Below are 20,076 nucleotides of genomic sequence, written 5' to 3' on the forward strand. Positions count from 1 at the left end.
ATTAATTTGCCACCATTTGCCATGCTTTGCACCAACCCAATCCCCGTGTTAGTTTTATTTGATCGTATTTATCTTGTTTCAAATGGAACACGCAGCTGATTAGATTCATAATATGTTGCATCAGAGGCCTCTAATTCCTGGAGAGAACCATTCAGGGCACTCGTTTCAAATCTGATGTGGCACTAAGGCTTCCAGGCATTTTGCAGACAGACTTGTAAGTTGAAAGAAAGAGCAACCCTCCCCCTTCAAGAATGTGTAATCCCTTGTTTCGTTTATTCCCCCCCCACCCCCCATAATAGCCCCATGCCTCAGTGTTTGGCTGGAAGGGGTATGCTCGGCTGATGCGCCCCCTGCTTATCAGAAGAGTGGCATCGGGCCAGAACAGCAGGAGCGGGGCACCCTTCGTGTGGACCCCTGCACCGGAGGGGCTGTTCTCGTGCTTAGCTCGCTTGTCTTGCACCCTTCTTGCTCCTTGGACCCCAGGGAGGACGCCCAGGAGCCGCAGAAGGGAAAGGAGCAGTTGGGGAAAGTGAGCGCGGCCGCATTTCCGGGCCCAGCAGCGCGTTTTGGAGGGGGGGCTGGCGTTCTCCGGACGGAGCTACAGCAGGTGCGCCTCGCAAAGGGCTCGCCTGGCCCAGCGGTCACTGCTGTGGCCAAGAGGGGCTGGTGTGCAAGCAGGTGCCCTAGGAGCAGCCCAGAAGCGAGGGCTAGTGCTGCCCCTGCTCTAGCCTTCATGTGGAGGCAGCGGAGGGCGGAGTGGGAGGCTGGGGGGCTGTGACACCCCCTGCCCACTCGTAGGAGCCTGCGTGGTCTCCGCCTTGACCCGAGACAAACTCCGCCAGGCCTGGTCCGCCCAGGAGGGTCCCACGTTCTCCCTTCTCCTCAGAGGTGTCCACAGGATTTGTCAAGGTTGGTCAGAGGGGCGTGATGGAAGCTGCCCTTGTGTTCTGAGTGCCAGCTTCAATCACAGTGCCTGGTGGCCATCTTGACTTTTTTGACCATACCCTGTGAACACCCCGGTTGTCTTTCTCCATGACTTCCTAGGAACTAAGTGGGGGGAGAGTGACCATGATGTCTTCTTGACTTTAAAGAAAATTAGAGCTAAGGGCAATGAGACATTTATCGCGGGTGGGAGGTTCTCATTACTGGATGCGTTCAGGTGATTCTTCAAGGGAAGGAGAATCCGATAATTGCAAGGTGCAAAAGTGTTGGGACCTCTCAGGCCCTTCATAAATAGGGGGATAAAATCTGAAAACATGTCAGGTTTGAAAGAGCACTGTTTCATTATTCTCCACATTGATTGCAGAAAAGGGAAGTGCACGTTAATAAGTTAATTTTAGCGATGCAAACGTGAAAAATGGAAGTCTCTCAAATCACCTCTAGTCAATTTTCTGATAAAATGAATATTGTATTTCTCCCTGTTTTGATTAAAGTGGGCTGTGGCATGAGTTTTATTTTTAAGTTGGTGTTAATTAGAAATATGGAAATAGGTTGAAACACATTGCTCTTCACAGGCAAGGAATATTCACAACCAATTTCTTCACACAATCACATCTGTTTTGGAATGTTAAAAAAACCTGACTTATTGCACATTTCTATATATGCTAGTTTCTGTAGTAGGATGGGATTTGTATAAAGTCAGAAATTGAATTTGCAGCCTGCAGGAGGGGTGGTTATTTTAACAGAGAGCGAGGCACTGTGTAGAAAAGGCCCAAGAACTTTACATGTTGTATCTGATGTCGGAGAGCGTCACATTACAGCCTTTACATATTTTTGTTAAACACACATTTTGCTAAAAGCATAATATTTGTAAAATAAACTCTAACATGCAATTTCTGTAATTTTGAAGAATTTATGTCCTGCTACTTCTAGTTTTGAGACTTTTAAGTTTATTTTTACATATCAGCTTCTTTGAACTAAAAAAACTAGAACTGTTTCATACCTATGCTGGAAAGGAGCTGGCTTTGGGGGCCCTGGATGGTGCCTGTGAGGACTCAGAAGAAGTTTAGTACAAATGCTGGAAGGCCAACCTCAGCGCTTCCCAGCCTGGGCCACCTCCCGGGGCGTGGGCTTCATCTTCCAGGACCCTCGGCCGTGGCCGTACCAGCTGGGGAAGGGCGGCAGCTGACCAGGTCTGGAAGCACCGTTGGGCATCTTTGGCACCGGGGCAGTGTTGTCTTTGGTGGATCCAGACGTGGAATATGCCCGTTGGCATGAGTGCGATAAATCTGTCGTGGGCTGATGTCAGAGCCACGGAGGGGCTGTAAGCATGGCCCAGTCTGGATCGGGCCTCTGGGCTGCTCTTCTCGAGAGAGAAGATAGGAAGCTGAAACTGTCCCTCTGGGGAGAAGGGTAAACCCTGGGGATAAAGGAAGATTCTCTGGTTGGACAGTGAAGAAGACACATTGCAGAAAGGGAGTAGCCATTTTAGCCAGAGGGAGAACATTTCAAAGCTATTGAATATCTTAAATCTCAGGGAAAGTACTATCCCAGGGACAGTGTGTTTTATTGTAGTAATTAGTGGGTTAAATATGGAAGGGGAATATAAACCATAGACAACTGAGCATCACTTAAAATTGTACGCTGATATTCACTAATACAGACGCCTGCCTTTTCGATGACTCTGTACCTTTGGACCAAGATGCCACCAGCAGACACACAGTTTCTTAGATTGTGAATACAGTTCTGAAATTAAAATACACACAGTAAATGATTTTCTGGCAGGTATACGCTTGATAACATTAAAATTCTTTTGCGCTGATCGTGGTCTTTAGGAGACCAGAGAAAGTCGGGAGGGGGGTACTCTGTGTATTCGTAATTAAAACAGAGGGGAAGCAGCAGATGCCGTGCACGTGGAATGGTCCCTAAACATATCTGCGAGCTCACAAGCTATTTGCAAGCTCTCAAAATCTCATTTCCTTTTGAAAAAGTTTCTAGCCCTTATTGTTTTGAAACAAAGCTTCAGAACATGATTGTGTACCTCTAGAAGGCCCAGAATTGGCAATCTTGGCCAAGAAATTCCATCTGGAGTCTGTTGGCGGGAGGCAAATCTGGATCTGGATTTAAGAGGCAGCCGAGAGAATAGAATGCTCGCTATCTGCAGATCAAGAGCAGATTTTAATATTACATAAACATCTCCTTTATAACTTATGAGTCACCGCACTTTACTCGTCCTTTGAACAAGCACAGACGTGTCTGGGAACTCTTTTGTTCTCTGAAATGTGGAGCTAGCGTTGAGCTTGTGAATACAGTAATTGAGCGAGCTTGGCAAAAGCCATCCTTATCCAGACTAAATGATTCTTCGGTTTACACGCTCGTGTTTTCACTTCTTAGAAATCAGTCGTTTTTTAACATTATTATTTCAGCTTTTAACAGATTTTTAGACAGTTAAAGGCGCAAAGCGCAAGCAGGAAAGAACAGGTAGAGAGTAAAAAACATCACAGAAAGAGTTTTTAGTGATGCTTTTCTCTTCCATTTGTTTCCCAGCGGCTAGCCTAAATATTTGTACTTTGCACTGAACACTGAGAGTTATCACTAGTGGTTATTTGAGCCATTTCACCTGTTGTGTTTGATTCGTCTCATAGCACGTTTCCTAGAAGCCGCCTTCCAGGTGTAGCAATGGTTTGCTCGGCTGCGTGACGCGCAGCCTGCGGAGGAGCCGAGCCTGCTTGAACTGGGCTGGCCCTGCGCGGTGGGCGCTCGCTGACCGCCTCGCCAGGGCTGCGCGCCCTCCCATTTGGGCCTCCCGGCCCCGTCTTGCCGGCAGAGTTTCTCTTTCCCGGCGTCGGCCAGAGCTGTTCTTGCAGCTGTCAGCATGTAACTCAGTAAGTGGGGATATTCTTCATTTATATTTTCTGGAATTATACCTAATGGAAATATTTGTGGTTTCAATTCAGATTTCATTTTTAGAATTTTCTGAATAGTTTGAGGGATTTCTTTCCACTGCATTTGAGTTTATTTACACGTCCACCACATGTGATAAAACGTTTTTTTCCCCTTTGCTGTGGCATTTCTAAGATTCATTGCTTTATGGTTGTTTATCTTGGTAATTGTTGATGGAGTTATATACCATCTGTGAAACATTTTATACCAGTTTTCCCTTAAATAGTAGCTTTGAGTAAATTTAATTTATTTGTTTTCACCATAACTCTTTCCATTGTTGTACTGTGATGGTTATTCTGAAGTTTTGCATCCACTTGGCATACAATTCTTTATTTGTTCCATCTCTGTGTGTCATATTTTAATAACACACACACACACACACACACACACACACGTCCTAATGGGTTATCCTGGTTTTGTATGAATGTTTCAAATTCTGTCATTTTTCTCAAGGTTCCTCCTTTTTTCTTGAGATCATTTTTTATTTTCCCAGCAACTTGTAAATATATCAGCCATGGTAGATTCCTACCACTGAGCAGTTCAGTTGATGCACCCTGAGTCTGCACGTACCATACTGGCATATGTGATTAAGTCTTTCTTGCTGCAGGTATCCCTGAAATGAAACCAGCGTATTTAGATCTGCCTCGGATTGCAAGGGTCCCCCGTGTAGCTAATAGCTGGGTAGATGTCGCTGGGAGGGAGGACTCCTTAATGTTAGTAAGCATTGGGATTTGGCTTTGTTTGAGTGGAAGGAGTGCTAAAAGCTTGTTTTCTTTGGAGAGAACTTTATCCCTTCCAAGTTTTTAGAATTAGCTGCCCTTCTGTCATGCCAGGCCTAGATCACTCTGGAAAAGGGTATATTCTACTTACCCATTCTCCCTCGACCTCACTAGTTCTCTGTGTACTCATGAGGTTGACATCCTGCATTCCCTTCATAGCCCCCAGGCACCACACGTCGTGCTCTCTCCTCTAAGGTCGTCTTCACAGCCCAGCCCAGTCCTGCAAGGCAGGGACCAGCCCCCAATCGCCCAGCAAACTTCCATCTGAATCTGAGTGTCCACAACCCCAATCCCATCCTTTGTGTTCAATCGGGCATCACCCCCAGTAATACGGTCTCAGAAGAGGTTCTTCGGTTATTGACTTGAGTTCAGCGGAGCTGCTGGCAGGGCCAGGGGCCCTCTTTTCGAGAGTACTCCGTCCAGGGAAGAGTTACAACTGCCCTCGGAAATGGGCCTCCCCTTCGGAAGCTACCGAAAGCAGGAGGGCGGGGTGGGGCGGGGCGGGGCGGGGCGACTCGCCCCAGTGCTCTCGTGCTGTCCCCAGGCCAGGCCAGAAGGGACCGAACCCAGCCCTGCAAGATGTTCTGAGCCACAGGCTTCCTTCTGCTTTTGCGGCTCTGCTCGCCCAGCCCTGTTTCATGAGATACGTGAAATTAACTTTCCTCAGGCTGATTTATGTAGTTTAGTCATTAAGTGTGGCCAAGTGTAGTTATTTCTGAGGAAGTCAGGAATTCATATTTGCTAGATTTGTAGGCCATTGTAGCAAAACACATAAACCTAGAGGGTGGGAGGATGCTGGTCTCCAGTCCTTTCCTGTGAGCCCTCTGGGTCAGCCGACTTCCAGGGGGAGTCTCATAGAATCTCGCCCCCGGACCACCTTCCTGGCCATCAAAAGATAACTCCATACACACACACACACACGCACAGACACAGACACATACATATACATACACATACACATATATATACACACACACACACACGTCATTTCAGTAGTCCCCCTTCCTGGTTGTAGAGCATAAAAGTGTGAGGCTAGAGTATTCAGCCATTCTCTACTCCTCCGACTCCCGGGGAAAGATCAATCTCACAGGAAATAAATAAAATCACATTTTATTTTTTAAAAATTAAAATATATAAATCCTTTATAACTTTAAATATTAGAGCACAAACAGTCAATGTTGATAAAGATAAATGTCAGAGATACTCAGATCCTGAGTATTATTATTATATTATCTCACCTTTTTTATATATAAGTCAAGGTGGTGAACGTGCCCAATACTCCTGCCTCCTCCTCTTTTCCCCACAACCACAACCCTGTCAGGTGGGCTGGGCTGAGGGAGAGGGACTGGCCCAAAGCCACCCGGCCTAAGGCTTTCATGCCCAAGGCGGGGCTAGGACTCGCCACCTGATGATACAGCTGCCAGCTTAAAAGGAAACCACAGAATAAAATGCAGGGCGCCCAGCAGGCTACCGGATGGCCGTGATCCTCTACAAATAACATAACCTCCCTGGGAGATGGGAGATGTTGCGATTTAATTGCAACTATAAAACTACAAGGGGATTCTAAATAAAATTAATGCATAAAAGGCTGAAGCACATCAATTCCCGAACTTGTACAGAGAATTAAAAGACAAGTAGACTTAACTCAGCATTACACAAAAAAAGAAGGAAAGAAATTAAAAAGAATACTTGGCTAGACTGGTTACCTATTTCTGCCTAAAGTATCAAATTTCCAAAGCAAAAGGTTCTCTGCTTCATTTATCTGGACTTCCTCCAGATTTGAACTAGATGCTGCTGAAATGCGCACACACCTTGGTCTACAGACTTCTGCTGGAGTTCTGCCTCCAGTATCCAGAGGATGAGATCTTTTTTAATTTCCCCAGCTGAACAGGGAGCTGGAATATCGGATTCTCTGTGGGCGTGAGAAAGAGCCTCTCTCCCTGGTGGCACTGTATCTGCTGCTTCTGGCAGCCAGCCCGCATATTGTGAGCATCTGGCAAGCAGGCCCATTCGCAACAGCCACCTTTCCTCCAGTTGTGCAAAGAGGCTTCCGTGTGGATCTCCCTTTATTTTAACCTCACAATAGCAGCCCAGCGAGGTAGATCATGCTGACTGACCCAAAGTCAGCCCAGCGAGTTTTCACGGCTGAGGAGGTCTTGAACCTGGATCTGGTCCAACCCCTTTACCCCAAGACCGCCTTGGTCCTCTTCTGGTTGGAAAGAATCACTGGGATCCTTATCTAGCCGCCCGTATAAGGGACTTCCAAACCTCTCTGGACCCGCCTTTCTTCGTCTCTGTCTTTCCTTCGTCGACAGCAGGCCCTGACTGAGGACAGCCCCCCGCCCCCCGCCCCGCCCCAGCAAAGTTACCCTCTTCACCCTGCAGGCTGATTGCAGCTCCCCTCTCTGGTCTGCTGCAGGCATTGTGGAAGGCGAGGCAGGGCCTGGCCCCCCAGTAGACAGCAGAGGCCCATAGGTAGCTCCCGAGGGCGAAGAAGAGGCGCCAAGAAGCCCCCTGATTCTCCAGGGACTCTGTGGTGTGCTTCCACCCCGGAAGGAATGCCAAGAGGTGGGAAGCATGCTCCCGCCTGCGAAGGCTCCTTGTCCCGGATGCGTAGAGGGTGGAATTCAGGGCAGCCACTGGCTCAAATGTGCTCAAACCGAGAAGGCAAGAGGGGGTGCGTCAGATTCCCCGAGCTGAGTCTTCCGGGGATGCTGGATCTCAGCTGCTCTTTGGGCAGCCCCAGAAGATCACCCCTGGCATCCTGCGAGTTCGAGTTCATCTTTCCACCTGGAAGGGAGCTCAGCAGCAACTCATCAAGGGCAGCAGGAGACATACATTGTAAACACATGGCTAACATCTGAGGCAAAATGCTTCAGGCGCACCAGATACGGGAAGCATAGCAAGCTCCCCCAGCCCATTTCCCACAACCAGAAGTCTTCCCTCCGGGGCCAAGGAAGGCCACCGCCCCGGCCTCCCTCCGCCACTAGCCTCTTCCTGGAGTGAGTCAGGTGAGGTCACTCTGTGCTCCTGTTATCCCCCCGGCTGAGGGCTGACTTGTCTAAAACGTGGCAGAAGCCACATTTCGGAGTGCCAGGGTGACTTTGGGCCCACTGCCCAAGGCTGTCGTTGGGGAGAAAACAGAGTGCACGTGCCATACAAAACTGCTATATACAGATACTGCACGGAGGGCCCCTAAAAAGGAGGGGCGAAGGGGGCTGCACCCGAGATGGAAGGTGGCCAGAAGGTGCTCCAGGCATGCAGTGTCTGCAGCGGGACTGGCCGGAAGGGCGTTCTGGAGCCAGGCTGGAGGCGCCTGCCTTGCTGCTGCTGAAACGCGGAGGTCGGGCTGGGGGAGAGAGAGATTTGCAGAGTCCTCTGACCAAGCATCGGTTCCCTCCTGCTTGAAGAGTTATGGGTGAGAAGTGGCAAAGGGGGCGGAGGGGGAAAGCATTCAGAAAATGTGGTGGGCGGGGGCCTCTGCCCTGGCCACTAAATAAAATAGCAAGATGGATTTTTTTTTTTAGAATGTTATGTGTGCGCTTGCCTCCCTCAAAGCCCCTCCCGTGCGGAACAAAACTATAAATTTGTCTTCGGGGGGGAAAAAAGTAACTTTAAAATAAAAGCAGGATTGCAATGCTGACCTTGTCTCCTTGGTTTTAAATAGTTTTCACTACATAATCAATGGTAGCGGTACACATGAGGTTTTGTTTAAAGGAAATACAACGCCTTAATTGTACTGTTTAAAGGAAAGTATTGCATCAGAAAGATTCATTTAAATACATTTGGCTCGAGGCTCTCTTCACAATTCATTCATGCTGATTTTCTCTTGGACTTGTTAGGAATGCAAAATATAAAAAGAAATAAGCCTTGCTGGATCACAACCTTCTGTCCTCAAAGCATACTTTTATTCATAAATCCCTCCTGCCAACAAAGGGCTTCCTTTTAATTCTGAGCTGCAGCTCCAAGCGCATTTAAAGCCTGGCTACAGGGTAGTGCTGCGGAGACTAACAGAACGTGCGCATTCTGTGATTACATAGTTGTTTGGACGAGGAGGCTGGTGCAAAAACAGTTCTGAGCGCAGGATCATGGAAGCCTGCTCAGCAGTGAAAAGATACCCATGGAGGACACACGCAAGCAGGGCTTGGGACCGAATCGTTGGACTTTCTGTGCGGCAACTGAGTTCAGCTGCTAAGAGCTGAGAAGTAGCTGGAACAAGCAAAACTTTGGGGGCAGTGCTTGAGAGACCCTGGCAAAGGGGAAAACGCAGGGTGGGACCTCTTGCATTTAAAGGAGGATGAAGCCTCCTGGGGGATTTATGGCTCACCTGGGTCCTGCCTCTCAGCATCATCTATGTCTAATCACTTGCTCTTCCACCCAGGGACTGTGCTGGACTGCAACTTTTAAACATTGTCATTGTTTTCCTGTTTTGAGACAGACACTGTTGAATTGAGCACTCTGTGCTTATTTATGGCCCCACAGATTGCGTTTTGCCAGATCGCCCATTTCGCTGGGAAAGAAATGCAATGGATTTCTCTGACATCTCCCACTACCCCTTTCTGAGGACCTTGAGGGCAGCCTTCGCACACGCGTGTGGCCTTCAATGAGGGCTCTGCCCTTCTGCAGCCCTGTTCCAGCCACCCCGATTCCTGGATGTCGGCAGCGTGATCATTCAGAGCAGCGTTGCTCAAGCCACAGTCCAGAGAGCGACGGGCCCTCCGTTTCCCTCTCCCGTCGGCTACAAAAAGACCTCCCGCTGTGGCAGAAAGGTCTCCTCAAAGCACCCAACAGTTTTTAAAACGCCCAGGGTGGTTGTGATGCTCCGCCAGAAATCCACATCGGCCCCAACCCTAACCCTGGGATTGGTGTGCTGATGACAGAAAATAAGAAACAGTGGAAGCCCTTTATCCGGCCGGAGCCCTCCCTCCGTCCAGGGGCTCTTCTCCTGTCTCTGCGCGGAAACGGTCCCGTGCTGGTCGCTGGGGACCTTCCTGCTTCCTTCTTTGGCAGGAGGGTGGCAGGCAGACCCTGGGGATGGACTAGACGACCTGGGTACCATCTTCATTTTGTGAGCCAGGAAATTAAAAAACAAAGCAAAACGTGTGTTATGAATTAACACGAATAAGCGTAATTTCAGGGTAGGGGACTTACAGCCTCCAGATGTGGCTGAACATCAGCCTCCCCCAGTGGCCAGATGGTGGCGAGCCTGTTCAGTGGTTGGGGGCACAAACTCCTGGCCCCTGGTTTATGTGGGGCGGTTGTGGGGAAGCGGATCTGGACTGTTCCGGGAAAGAGAGCCCCAGCTCGGGTCTGCAGAGAGCGGAGTACTTTCCCACCTTTCCGTTGGGCTCCTGAACAGGAGATATTACTAGACCCCAAGCGCAGATCTGAGAAGGAGGTCAGGAAGACTTCCTGTTCAGAGCACTTTGGAAAATAGCAAAATAAAAAGCACAGCCTGCTGGCATCCTGAGCCTTTGACTTCCTGTCTCGAAAAAGCCATCAGCCACTTACGACCATTAACAGCATCGCTGTTATGTGAGCTCTCTTGCTTGTTTTATTTCTTCCCCACAGAATGTTGTAGAACTGGTCAAGCCCGCCAACACCCCTTTTCCCGCCCCCTTGGAAGAAGGATTACCTTGTGATATCTATTCCACATTCGTAGCATTAACTCCAGAGGAAGAGGATTTGACCAAGGTAAATGAACACATCTGGGGCCAGAAAGCGAGACACCACGTGGCTCTGGCTGTCCCTTCCTGGAAGGATCAGGCCGAAGCCCTTTCGATCCTCAGCTGGAGTTCCCAGGGACGGTTTTGGCTGCTCTCAGCCGAGACGCTGCCCTCTCTGCTCCTTCTCACATGAAGCTTGGAGGCCTTTGGGTAGCGGAAAAGAAGGACCTTACAGCAGGCCTGGGCATCTTGTCAGCCCCAAGAGATGCACCGCTTCCTGGCTGAGAGGACACAGCAACATTGGCCTCCATGCGTCCCTTCACTCGTAGTCACACACACGGCCCTCATCTTTCCTGGTCCCTGCCAAAGGCTGGACTAACTTGCTGGCAGGGAATTTGGGTGGGTTTCCTGCCATGAATGGCAGCAGGAAGCCTGTAATGCATTTCCTGCCGTCCTGCTGAGAAGGCTGGTGGGGAGATTTGAGGGTCTTCCCGCACTCTGTAGGCCCCCTTTCTGTGGCCGAGGGGCCACGGGTGGCTCCAGGTGGACTCCGGCTGCCCTACCCAGGGAGTTTGCTGTTGTGATTAGACAGATCCGCTTGGTGAGAACTTGCCTGGCCTCTTTCAGGAGCAGGAAGGTGCTGTTCTTCCAGAAGAGCCAACTGAAATCCAAGGCGCTGCTGACCCTTTGATGGGCTACACAGTCGAGGAGGTTCGCTTGGTGCTGGGCCAAGTCACCAACGAAATAATCAGCAGTATCCAGGTATTGTTGCGAGAAGCAGCTTGACTAACTGAAATCCTAGATTATTGTCAGCCTGTTATATTAGGGAATTAGAGAATGCATGTTGTCTGCATGCTGTGCTGCACCAGGGATACATTTGCTTGGATAAGTTGAGCATTGTTTGCCCCTGCAAACCTGGTGTGATGCTATTCCCAAACTTGAGTTTCACTACCCCCGGTCACACTGAGAAAGGCCTGTGAAAATGTGCACAGATGCACTCCGGCTTTTGCTGACAGTTCCTTGGTCTGTGCTCCTGGATCCGAGCAACTGTGTCCCGTGTGGCCCGGTGGGAGCGCGCAACAAGTGGGATGAAACGGGGGGCCTCTCCTGCCTTCCCTCTGCAGCAGCAGCAGCAGCAGCAGCAGCAGCCTCTGAGGGTCCTTTCCTAGAGACTCCCCCCAAATAAGTGAGTGCTCTGCAGCAAAGATCTCGCCCATTCATTTAATGTTTCATCTTTGCAGATTTTGGCTGTTTTGATACATCTTGTTGATTGTATCTGGAAATCTGTGTGAAATGACCTGTTAACAGCCCCGTGAAAGTACCACTTCCGGCAAGGAAGGAATGCCTCGTTTAATTCCCTTTTACTTTTTTATTGCAAATTGTGCTGTTTAATAATAAAAAGTGAAAAGAAAAATTAAGCAAGAAAAACTTAGTGCTGAAAGCCTTTCCCACTTGGGAGAACTGAAATATTAAGAGTGGTTAAATGGGGGCATTAGACAATCCTGGGAAAGTTTACATTCTGCGTAAGGGTCGGCTGTTATAACTGTCTTCTCCAACCTGTCACTGCAGACGGGCAAATGCCTTCATTCCAGTTTCTCATAGTTTCCATTTGTAAATTCCCTTTAACCTATTCCCACAGTAGTTCAAGAATATCTTTTAAGCTTACAGTACAATTTGTGGGTTTGTGCACATTCCTCCAAAAGGAAACATTTTGTTCATAATTCTGCTTAATGGACACACTTTTTGCAGTTTTCTTCCATACACTTTTTTGAGTTAGGGAGCTGCGTAACACCCTCCAGAGAAGGAGGGATTCCAGAGTGCAGCCAAGTCTCTGTATAGTTTGACAGCGGGGTGCTGGAGAGCCACCTGTCCGAGGCCAGTGGGAACCTTCTCCCCACCCCGGCAGCCCCCTCTGCCTGGGCTGCCCTGGGGCTTCCTGAAGCCCCCTCCTGGCTCGCAGTTCTGGGAACTGTAGCCCAGCTCCTATGGAGGTTCTGGCGCCGGGGGACTCTGTCTGACTCTCTCTGCAAAGAGTCCCTTCCCGGGCAAGGGCTGGGGGTTGGAGAGAAGCCACGGCAACACAGTGTGGATCGGTATCGCCCGGAAAGTGGAATAGCCGGTTCCTGCCAATAAGGTAGCTTTCCGAAGCTGGAGCGTAGAAGAGGCCTGTCCTCACGGTGGCCTTTTCTCTTTCATGCCACCTCTTGGGTAAGGGAGCAACTCCGCCGCGCACACGGGTGTGCAGAGCACTCTGAGCCGCGTTCCCGTTCATCCAGTTATTACAAGCGAAAGGCTTCTAATTTCGTTCTGAAAGCCCCGATTAGCCAAGAACTTTCTTCTGGCTTCCGAGGCTTCCCAGGCCCTTTGCCTCTCACCTCCTCCTCCTGCACCGTCTTTCCCCAGGGAATTCCAGAGGCTCCCGTTTGCAGCCCTGCCCTGCATTTCTACCACTTCTCTCACCGATTTCCTTTCCACTGCAACCCGTGTGCGCTTCTGTAACTGCAGTGCTGGACACTCTCTGTCTGGAACCCCTCGAGGAGGGTCCGCACACATCTTCCAGAAGGTTTGACCCACGGTCACAGATCAGTATTTCTTAGTTAGATTAATCTGAGAAATTGATGTAACGTGGGGGAGAAGTTTGGCACCATAAGAATTACTGTTCGTGGTAAGCATGTGGTATATTGAATAAGAACAGCCTCACACAGCTTGGTGACTCCAGATCTGTTGGAGCAAGACTCCTGTGATTGTGTGCTGGGAAAGGAAGACAGGAGTTTTAGTCCAGCACATCTGCACGGTCTCCATTTGGGGAAGGCCAGGCCGTCTGCCCAGGAAGACGACCCGTGTTCTGCAAGCCCAGGTTGGGTTGTTCAAACCTCAGGAAGCCAAGAGGCATTTGCTGTCCTGAGCCCTGCTCTGGGCCTGGGGCAAAGGGAGACGGGATGGCAGCAGAAGAAGAGGGCTACGGAGTGCTTGGCCTCCCCCACCGGAGCTGCGGGTATTTCAAGCCTTGCCCTTTTTCAAAGCTAAGAGGGAGAGTTGCTGATGGGCTAGCAAAAGTCGGCTAAAACGATACAGTCTGCAGTATGTTTTTGATGGAATGCAAGAGACAGAAGCCTACAGAGTTGCTAAAACCTATTTCTTCGTAGTCTGAGATCTATGAGAAGCTGCAAATGCAGGAAGACATCTATTCAGCCAGAATAGAGCAGCTGAAGAAGGCCTGAAGCCATCAGAGCAACAGAGCAAAGGTAGGACCTTACACAGAGCAATTCATGGGGTTTGTTGGCAAGGGAAGCCAATTTAGGCAGTATCCACCTACTGGGAATCAATGCCTTTGTCTCTCATTGTTCTCTAGAGTTAGAATGGATAGCAAGATCCTGGAGACTAGAGAGGACAATTAAAGACACTTGAGACTGACCTTTCCTTTAAAACAATCCCTAATTTTCATACTTTTTTGAAACCTGAAAAACATCAGATTTGTGAAGTTTCTCTTTCTGTGTATGTTGGAGGAAGATATTTGGAGGACTCAAGTATGTGAAGATGTTTCTACCATGTAGGGATGGTAAATGAAGTTGTTCTTGATTATTACACCCTTATCTCCTTTCTGTGAATTTTTCTACTGTTCTCAAGCTATTCAGACCTGAGGCAGCTCCCCCAGCCTCTGCATCAAGAGGGGAGCAGAAGATGGGGGAAGTTCTCTGGCTGTCAGGGCATAAGTACCTCTACCTGTTCCCTCTCCTGAATGATCAGAATCACCCTTTGGGGAAGTAGTCAGAGTCCTTACTTCTGAGGAATAGTTCTGGTCCTCCTCCTTAGCGTTTCTTCCACTTATCCTTTACACCTGGCCAAAATGGAAAGAGCCACACGTGAATGACTAGCTGTGCAGATGGGATCAAGGGGAGAGAGTGGGTTTCCGTCATGGTGGCCTGAGTGATTTCGTTGATGGACAACTAGCCTGAGATGGGTTGTACTTCACAAAGACAAGGAAAATGGGTTTGGCAAAACATGGCAAACATGATTAGGAGGCTTTCAACCAAATTCTTTGGGGTGGAGGAGCGGGTGGCAATAAAATCTTACATTGTATAGAAGGAAGTAGAGAGGGAGCTGTAATGGGACCTGTTAAACCACTCAGTGAAAAATCAAATGAAAGAACATTGGTTCATACGTTTCATGGCCTTTCCTGTTGGGACAGTAATGCTCAGAGTAGGGAAAATCAACAAGACAAGCTTGAAACATTCATGGAGGAAGGGATATATGATTTAACAGGCAGAGACCTGGTGGGATGATTGGCGTGGATGGAACATAGCAACCAAAGGATACAAGCAATACATTGAAGCAATAAAGAGGAGGAGGAGGAGGAGAGGAACTGCCCTGCACTTTCAAAGTGTCCATTCTTGCTCAGAAACCAAAGTGAATTAATTTGGCAATGCTGTGGAGAGCATCCGGATTAAAATAAACATGGCAATGAATGAAAGAGTACTATTGCTGATGGCGGCTATTGCTCACCAAACCAAGGAGAAGATATGCAGCATTCTTTATTTAGGAAACAGAAGTAAAGTGCATGGCCACAGGATGGAAAAATCTGATTTGGTGGTAGTGCTTGTGAAAAGGGTCTTCGAAAAGAAGTTCAGTAGTATCCAAATCATGGGGGTTAATAATTCTAATGTCTTCTGTGTCGGTCAGCCTCCTCATTGAATATCAGCTCTGGTTCTGTTAAGAAACCTCCAAACAAACTGGAACAAGTTTGTTCAGAGAAGACAAGAGCCTAGAGTTGAGTCTTAGTGGGACCCCTTTTCCTCTGCCTTTTGCTTGCTCTGCTTGCGTCTGTGTGTGTTTCCTTCCTTTCCCAGCCATGAATGAGCTTCCTCAGTGGAGTTACCTGGTTAGAGCACTCTTGACTGGGCTTCTCCGTCAATAGCAGGATGTGCGAAGCTGCTTAAAGCTCACCTGAACAACAACTGGCCATCTTTGCTGGAGGTGGCAAAGGATGCTGTTACTGGAACTGGGGGAGTTTAGACTGTACTGTGTAGGGTTGGTGGTGTCCAGATTTGAGTATCAAATGGAATTGCATGTCTGAAAATAATTGTTTGAATAAATTGGATCACAAGGAGGAAAAGGGCACACAGAACAAAAAATAATGTTCAAAATATCTAGAATAACTTAGAAATAAAATGCACAATATTTTGTTAACTCAGAAAAGTAAAATGGTCATATAACATACACTAAAGAGATATAATGACCAATAGGCTCTGTCAATCTATTTTACACTACTGTGTTTAATCAATAATTCATTAATTTAAATGTTGCTAGATATTCTTGGTTGTCTCCTGATGCTCAGAAAATGTTTTGAGCTTCTCTGTGTGATATAAGCATGACTGAATGGGAACTTGGCTGGAGCAAAGCTCCTGATGTCTGCATTGCAGAATTTCTCAAGCTTTTGTCTAAATGCTGGGATTTGACAAATTACAAGGCAGAAAATCTCAGTTTGCCCAGTTTGATTTCCTGAGTTACCCTCTGTGCAGCTTGAAAAGCGAACGTGGTTTTGATCCTCCTGCAACATTCCCAGGTCTGAGCAAATGGCAGCATATTCCAAGGGTGGTGAAAATGAAGCAAAAGTTTTCATTCGAACAATACTTTACGTTCTATGGTGGTCTATGACCGAAATAGAATTGATTGATTGATTGATTGTTACTTTACGATCAGGCGATGGCTCCAGAGCCTCAGAGGCCTGGAAAGGAAACACCTGAGCAGAACCTCTTCATCACTGCATCCCAGTCACCTTCTTCCTGAGAGAGAAACCCTTTTCCATTCCTCAAAACACCTTTCCAACCCTGGAAGTTGGTTAAGGAAGTTTATAGGAGCTACATGCTAAACGCCAATTATTAGCAAACATACAAACATCACACAGTATAAAGAAACTGATTTTCAGGGTAGAAGGATGCACCTTGTTTCCAGCACAGGGTTGGTTCTGGCATTAAATGCCTAAGATTTTTGTAACTCCATCCCTGAGCAGGGAGCAACTAAGGCACTCGCTAGAGAACCAGACTAGCCACTGTGCCCTAGTATTTTCACTTGAAACCTGGCTTGGGCTCCCAGGATTGGAGGCCCCTCAAAACTCTGTGAGAAAGGAGGAGAGTAGAAATTGAGTTTCGGGGTCCCTGGGACCAAGGGCAGCCATTGCCCGGAGTACAAACCTGCCCCCTCAAGCAAGGTAAGACTCCTCCAGCAGGAACAGGTGCTTCCTCCCATTCCCAGGGGACCAGGGTGGTTGCAAAGAGAGCCCCCAAACTTGGGGAAGAGCTTAGGTGATGACTTCTCCATTGGTAACCCTCCAGAGCTTTCCTCACCATTTCTTCCATTTTGTTCCTAGGAAAAGTATCCATGACTAAGGGAAGGATGGAATAACTTCACAGGGCCTTTTGAAGGCCATCTGGGAATATCCCTGCAAAGATATAGAAGACAGGAGATTCTTCATAGCAAGTAGCCCTGCCTCCCCGCCCCCCCGCCCCAGTTTTGTCTTTTGACTAAGTACAATAAATAATGTGTTGTTCACTTGGGCTACTGAAATACTACAGTGTTGGAAGCCATGAATCTTACTACACTGAAGCAACAGGTGGCAAAAAAGGTCAGTCTCTGCCTCTTTATTTCAATATTTATTTATTTATTTATTCATCATATTTATATAGCCGCCCATCTCACAAAATATATATATTAAAAAATCAACAATTTAAAAATTAATATTGCAGTTAAAAAGGCAAGGAGAGAGTGACAGATATTATCAACAGTGGAGCCACCTCAACAACTCACCGGTCCCCTGCGGCCCCCAAGCCTCACGACATAACCAAGTCTTGAGGGACTTGCGAAAAGTTAACAGGGATGGAGCCAGCCTGACCTCGGGGGTGGGGATGATGCTCCACAGGGCGGGTGCTACAGCAGAAGAGGCCATCTCCAGAATCCTGCCAGATGTAGCTCTTTAGCAGACGGGACCCACAACACGCCTCTCCTGCCAGATTTGATGGGACAGGCAGATGTAACGGGAGAGGTGGTCCCTCAAATAAGCTGCTCCATGCCATGAAGGGCTTTAAAGGTCAAAACCAGCACCTTGAATTGGACCTAGAAGCAAACTGGCAACCAATGCAGCTCACAGAGCAGAGGTATAACGTGTGCTGTTCTAGGGGCACGCATAACTGCCCCGCGCCGCTGCATTCTTCATGGACTGAAGCTTCCAGATACTCTTCAAGGGCAGCCCCACGTAGGGCGCATTACAATAGTCCATCTTGGAGGTGACCAGGGCATGAGTGACTGTGAGCAGAGCCCTCCAATCTAGGAATTGGCACAACTGGCACACAACACAAAGCTGTGCGAAGGCCCTTCTAGCCACAACTGCCACCTGCTCTTCAAGCAGGAGTTGTGAGTCTAGAAGAACCCCCAAGTTGTGCATGAGGTCTGTTTGAGGCAGTGCCACCCCATCCAGCACCAAAGATGGCATAGTCCCAGAAATGGAAGGCCCCAAAACCCAAAGCCACTCAGTCTTGCCAGGGTTCAGTTGAAGCCTGTTGTGCCCCATCTGGATCCCTACAGCCTCCAGGCACTGGAATAAGACATCAACAGCATCGCTTAATTCACCAGGGGCAGAGATGTATAATGGGGTATCATCAGCATATTGATGATACCTCACCCCATGGCAGCAGATGAGCTCACCCAGCAGCTTCATGTAGATGATGGAGAGGAGAGAGCACCAAACCCTGCAGCACCCCACATAGTAGGGGCAGAGGGCAGGATCTCTCCCCCCCAATCTCCTCCAACTGTGATTGTCTCTGGAGAAAGGAGGCGAGCCAGCAGAATACATTGCACCCACCCCCAATCCCCAGAGCCGGTCAAGAAGAATACCATGGCCGATGGTATCAAAGGCTGCTGAGAGGTCAAGCAGAGCAAGGATGGTTGCACAGCCCCCATCCCACTCCCACCAGAGATAATCTAAAAATGCAACCAATGCTGCCTGAATCGTGACTGAAAGGGATCCAGATAATCTGCTTCATCCAGGGTTCCCTGAAGCTGCTGCATGACCACCTTCTCAACCACCTTCCCCAAAAATGGGAAGTTAGATACTAGATGAAAGTGGCCAACAAGTGGTCCAACAATGGCTTCTTGAGGAGGGGTGAACCTTAAGAAGCGAAGGAACAACTCCCTCCCTCAAGGAAGAATTCACCACCACTAGAACCCACTTACGCAACACTCCCGGACTGCTTTAATGAGCCAGGAGGGGCGTGGATCTACAGAGCAGGTGCTGAGCTCACAGCCATAAGCGCCCTGTCCACTTCCTTAGGCCCAACAGGCTCAAGCTGTTCCCAGGTAACAGGGCAAGGCTCCTCCTCAGGCATCTACCTCGGACCTGCAACAAGCCTGAAGTCCACCTGAGAGCGAATTCCAGTGACTTTGTCTGACAGATGTTGAGCAAATTCTGCTGCAGACCCTGCAAGGGGATCTACAGGCACCCTCTACCCAAAAGGGCACGTGTCACCAGAAACAGGGCTGCAGGATGGCCATCTACAGACGCGATAAGGGTGGAGATGTATTGTCGCTTCACGCCCTTAATGCCACAAGGTGGGCCAACCCTTTGTGGCATTCATATTATAGTTTAATTCCCAAAGCCACTTGGGTAGCTCTTCCTTTCTCCCCTGCCCCCCACACTTCCCCCATTCTCTCTTGCTATGGTCTCCTAAGTTGCTTCCCTCTTGCCTACCCCTGTGGTTCCTATTCCCTCTCACTTCTGTTGCTACCTTTCTTTAACTTCTAGAGAAATCAAGAAATTATCATGGGTTCAGACAGAAAGAGATTGAAAATATTGCAAAGTTGTTCATGTTTCTCTTGTAAAATAATAAAACTGGATGGGGTGATGGAAGTTGGGCCATACAGCTGAAAGCCCCAAGACCCACATATGCTACAGCAGAACCCACATGTTCTCCAGCCAGCTGGCCTTCAGTCTCATTAAAGAACCGCACACTGGTCCCTCTCCTCCTGAGGTATCCTGTGAGGCTTCCATGGTAGCATCACTACCCCATTTCAGGAGCATTTCCTTGAGAACCTGGTGCCCTGTCGATCATGTCCTTCCTCAGTGGACACTCTTGCAAGACCTTCCATTGTGTGCACGTTAAAAAAAAAAAGCTCTGTGCATATATATCTCTTATACATTTTGACTTTTTAAGTTTAATTTTACCTGGGTAATTTATAAAGTTTCTTTTATATTGCAGGCCCTGGATATGTAATAATTGATTTGCTGGGACAGACCAAAGTTCATCCTACCCAGTTGTCTCCACCAGCAGATGGTGGGCCGAATTCTGGGTTCTCCCAAACCCAGTATTTTCCAGTTATTTGTCTTCACATGTCAGGTCTTGAGAAGTCTGTTGAATTTATAGATGGAGGTTCTGTGTAGCAGTCGTGGTTGATAATCTTTGATTGGGCTCTTTCACTAGGTTAGTGAAACAAATAACACTGAAATTGGGCTGATATAACTGCAGAACAAGAACTTTGTATTTTACAATTCTAAAAGGTTATCCGTGTTTTTAGTTATACCAAAACATTTCAGTCCTGTCCTGTAATCCTCTCTTTTGTTCTAGCCGTTAGATATCAACTCCAAATGTTCCATTCTGTGTTATGCTCAGATTTGTAATCTTCCCTAGAGCATAATATTTAAGTCAAGAATTATCAGGCTACTTATAGAGAAGAATTTTGTCCCTTGATTGTGTTCCAGG

The 20,076-nt window shown here is 48.2% G+C and overlaps 1 protein-coding gene across 1 annotated transcript in view; it reads left to right on the plus strand.

Annotated features, from left to right (window-relative positions):
* CABCOCO1 (ciliary associated calcium binding coiled-coil 1) overlaps nucleotides 1-16,930 on the plus strand; it is a 41,292-nt gene extending 24,362 nt beyond the window's left edge. Inside the window, exons 6-9 of the mRNA XM_088130231.1 lie at nucleotides 10,233-10,355; nucleotides 10,955-11,089; nucleotides 13,474-13,572; nucleotides 16,695-16,930. Of these exons, the coding sequence (XP_087986357.1) occupies nucleotides 10,233-10,355; nucleotides 10,955-11,089; nucleotides 13,474-13,548 (333 nt within the window). The 3' untranslated portion in view covers nucleotides 13,549-13,572; nucleotides 16,695-16,930. The remainder of the gene's footprint in view (nucleotides 1-10,232; nucleotides 10,356-10,954; nucleotides 11,090-13,473; nucleotides 13,573-16,694) is intronic.
* Nucleotides 16,931-20,076: the final 3,146 nt, after the last annotated feature.

The sequence above is a fragment of the Python bivittatus genome, unplaced genomic scaffold (assembly GCF_059951505.1).
Source record: "Python bivittatus isolate LINGU-HERP-01145 unplaced genomic scaffold, Pbiv_v1 ctg000050_np1212, whole genome shotgun sequence".
Classification (NCBI taxonomy): domain Eukaryota; kingdom Metazoa; phylum Chordata; class Lepidosauria; order Squamata; family Pythonidae; genus Python; species Python bivittatus.